Here is a 3,284-nt window from a genome sequence, read left to right on the forward strand (position 1 = left end):
TGTGCACATGTATTTGTGTTTATACACTTGTCCTGTAGCTTGAATCCAGGACCTGAGCACTGTACCTGAGATTTTCCTATACAAGGATAGTCCTCTACCACTTAAGCCACACAGCCACTTCAGGCTTTTTTCTAGTGATGCGTTACTAAGGAATCAAACCCAGGGATTCATACATGCAAAGTATTCTACCCCTAAGACACATTCCCAGCACTCCACTTCAGGTTTCTTTCTTTCTTTTCTTGGAAGTTGGAAGAATTGAAGTCTAGTCTTGGGCTCTGTCCTTGAGCTCTTCAGCTAAAGCCAATTGTTCTACCACTTGAGCCACAGCACACTTTGAGTTTTTTAGTGGGCCACTGAACAGAAGCATCTCAAGGAATTTCCTGCCCAGGCTGGCTTTGGACCGTGATCCTCAGCTCTCAGCATCCTGAGTACTTAGGATGAAAGGTGTGAGTCAGCAGTACCCAGCTTATACTTCTATTTTCTAAGTGGTGAATAGGAGATAAAAGACTCATGAGAGGTGCCTGGTCCCCGCCCCTGTTTCCCACTCTCTTTCCACCTCCGACCGGCTGGGGCTCTGGAGAGGCGCCGCTCGCCGGTCCCCGGAGCTGCCCTGCCCCTGCCGCCGCCGCCGCGGCTAGCCCGTCCGTCCGCGCACGGTGCGCTCCTCCGTCTGGGCCATGGATGGCGGGGATCTGATGAGCTTCTTTCTTCTGGAGTCGTTAACGGACCTTCTACCATGAACAGTTCTACTTCTACAGGTGTGTATGCTAATGGGAATGACAACAAGAAATTTAAAGGAGATAGACCTCCCTGTTCACCTTCCCGTGTTCTCCATCTTCGAAAAATTCCATGTGATGTCACCGAAGCAGAGGTCATATCATTAGGTCTACCATTTGGCAAAGTAACTAATCTTTTGATGTTGAAAGGAAAAAGCCAGGCTTTCTTAGAAATGGCTTCTGAGGAAGCTGCTGTTACTATGGTGAACTATTACACTCCTGTTACTCCTCATCTTCGAAGCCAGCCTGTTTATATTCAGTATTCCAATCACAGAGAACTTAAAACTGACAATCTACCTAATCAAGCTAGAACCCAAGCTGCACTGCAGGCTGTGAGTGCTATTCAGTCAGGAAACCTGGCCCTTCCAGGAGCTACTTCCAATGAAGGCACAGTCCTCTCTGGGCAGAGCCCTGTGCTCCGAATAATTATTGAAAACCTCTTTTATCCCGTTACTCTAGAAGTTCTTCATCAGATATTTTCTAAATTTGGCACAGTTTTGAAGATTATCACCTTTACAAAGAATAATCAGTTTCAAGCCTTGCTTCAGTATGCTGACCCAGTGAATGCACATTATGCCAAAATGGCGCTGGATGGCCAGAATATCTATAATGCATGCTGCACTCTGCGTATTGACTTCTCCAAGCTCACCAGCCTTAATGTGAAATATAATAATGATAAAAGCAGAGACTTCACTCGCTTAGACCTTCCTACTGGTGATGGTCAGCCATCTCTTGAACCTCCTATGGCTGCTGCTTTTGGTGCACCAGGTATAATTTCTTCACCATATGCAGGGGCTGCTGGATTTGCCCCAACAATTGGATTTCCTCAAGCTGCAGGCCTGTCAGTCCCAACCGTTCCTGGAGCCCTGGGTCCTCTCACACTCACATCCTCTGCGGTCACTGGGAGGATGCCCATTCCTGGGGCAAGTGGTATACCAGGAAATTCTGTTCTGCTGGTCACCAACCTCAATCCTGATCTTATCACTCCACATGGGCTTTTTATCCTATTTGGAGTATATGGTGATGTGCATCGAGTGAAAATTATGTTTAATAAGAAAGAAAATGCCTTGGTTCAGATGGCAGATGCAAATCAAGCCCAGCTAGCAATGAACCATTTAAGTGGTCAGAGACTTTATGGAAAAGTCCTTCGTGCTACACTCTCCAAACACCAAGCAGTTCAGCTTCCTCGAGAAGGTCAAGAAGACCAAGGTCTGACTAAGGATTTCAGCAATAGTCCTTTGCATCGATTTAAAAAGCCTGGTTCTAAAAACTTCCAGAATATCTTTCCACCATCAGCTACTCTGCATCTGTCAAACATTCCCCCTTCTGTTACAATGGATGATTTGAAGAACCTTTTCACAGAAGCTGGATGTTTGGTGAAGGCTTTTAAATTCTTCCAGAAAGATCGCAAAATGGCACTCATTCAGTTGGGATCTGTAGAAGAAGCAATCCAGGCCCTCATTGAGCTTCATAATCACGATCTTGGAGAAAATCACCACCTCCGAGTTTCCTTCTCAAAATCTACAATCTGACATCTCTGTGAATCTTTCTCCTCAAACTGGACCATAAGTACAATAGAACCTTCAGACATAGACTGAAGCAGCTCAAGACCAATCCTGCCTCTTTAACAAAAAATAACTCCTTCAGAGTTTGATATTCAAGTACATTCAAACAAGAGATGTTCTTTTTTTTTTTTTTTCCCTTTTTTCCCTTTGCTCCCATAAATAATCAAAGGTTTGCTTTTCCTTTGTACCATGATTTCTATGAAAATAACCTTCAGGAAGGAAAAAAAATCAGGAAAAATACTTCTTCAGTAATTTCTTGTGATAAATCAGATTTCATGAGAGCAGACTTTCTTTTAGTTTGGGTCTAGATCAGCCTTATACAACATTTATAAACTCCTTTGTACTTTAAGAAATTTAGACAATTGCAGACTTTTAAAATTACTTGATGTAAGTAATTTAAACCACTTACAGCCAAGTTTTTAACTTTATGGTTTAGAATTTTGACCCCTGTAGGAGATTGTTTGCTTGGAAAATTATATTAAATATTTACCATCTATATTGATAGTTAATATACATAAACACATTGAGTTGTATTGGAAGCCGATTTATAAATGTGCATGTTTTCTTCATCTGTTTCTTCTGTTCACTGTATGACACTCCTTTGAATAATGCATATCTTACTTTTTTAAAAAATATGTGCCCAACCTGGGCTTAGACTCAAAGCTCAAGGCCTAGGCACTGTCCCTGAGCTTTTTTACTCAAGGCTAGTAGTTCACCACTTGAGCCACATCTCCACTTCCGGTTTTTTGGTGGTTAATTGGAAATCAGAGTCTCACAGATTTTCCTTCTGAGGTTGGCTTCAAACCTTGATCCTCAGATCTCACCTTTCTGAGTAGTCAGGATTACAGGCATGAGCTACTCGTAACCGGCTATATACCTTACCTTTTTAAGACTTTGGAAAAATAAAATCTTACTGTCCCCAGGGATATTAAGTGGAATCCAA

General features: G+C 42.6%; 1 protein-coding gene across 2 annotated transcripts; it reads left to right on the forward strand.

The window, feature by feature from the left end:
- The first annotated feature begins 533 nt into the window (after nucleotides 1-533).
- On the forward strand, nucleotides 534-2,910 carry LOC122101184 (polypyrimidine tract-binding protein 3). 2 transcript variants are annotated; one of them, XM_042671522.1, is made up of 2 exons: nucleotides 708-758; nucleotides 938-2,910. In XM_042671522.1, the coding sequence occupies exon 2, from the start codon at nucleotides 950-952 to the stop codon at nucleotides 2,306-2,308; it is 1,359 nt and encodes a 452-aa protein (XP_042527456.1). In that variant the 5' UTR covers nucleotides 708-758; nucleotides 938-949; the 3' UTR covers nucleotides 2,309-2,910. The 2 variants fall into 2 exon arrangements, with proteins under 2 accessions (XP_042527457.1, XP_042527456.1); XM_042671523.1 differs by having other exon boundaries at nucleotides 534-2,910.
- Nucleotides 2,911-3,284: the final 374 nt, after the last annotated feature.

The sequence above is a fragment of the Dipodomys spectabilis genome, unplaced genomic scaffold (genome assembly GCF_019054845.1).
Source record: "Dipodomys spectabilis isolate Male_0828 unplaced genomic scaffold, ASM1905484v1 ptg000638l, whole genome shotgun sequence".
NCBI classification, from domain to species: Eukaryota; Metazoa; Chordata; class Mammalia; order Rodentia; family Heteromyidae; genus Dipodomys; species Dipodomys spectabilis.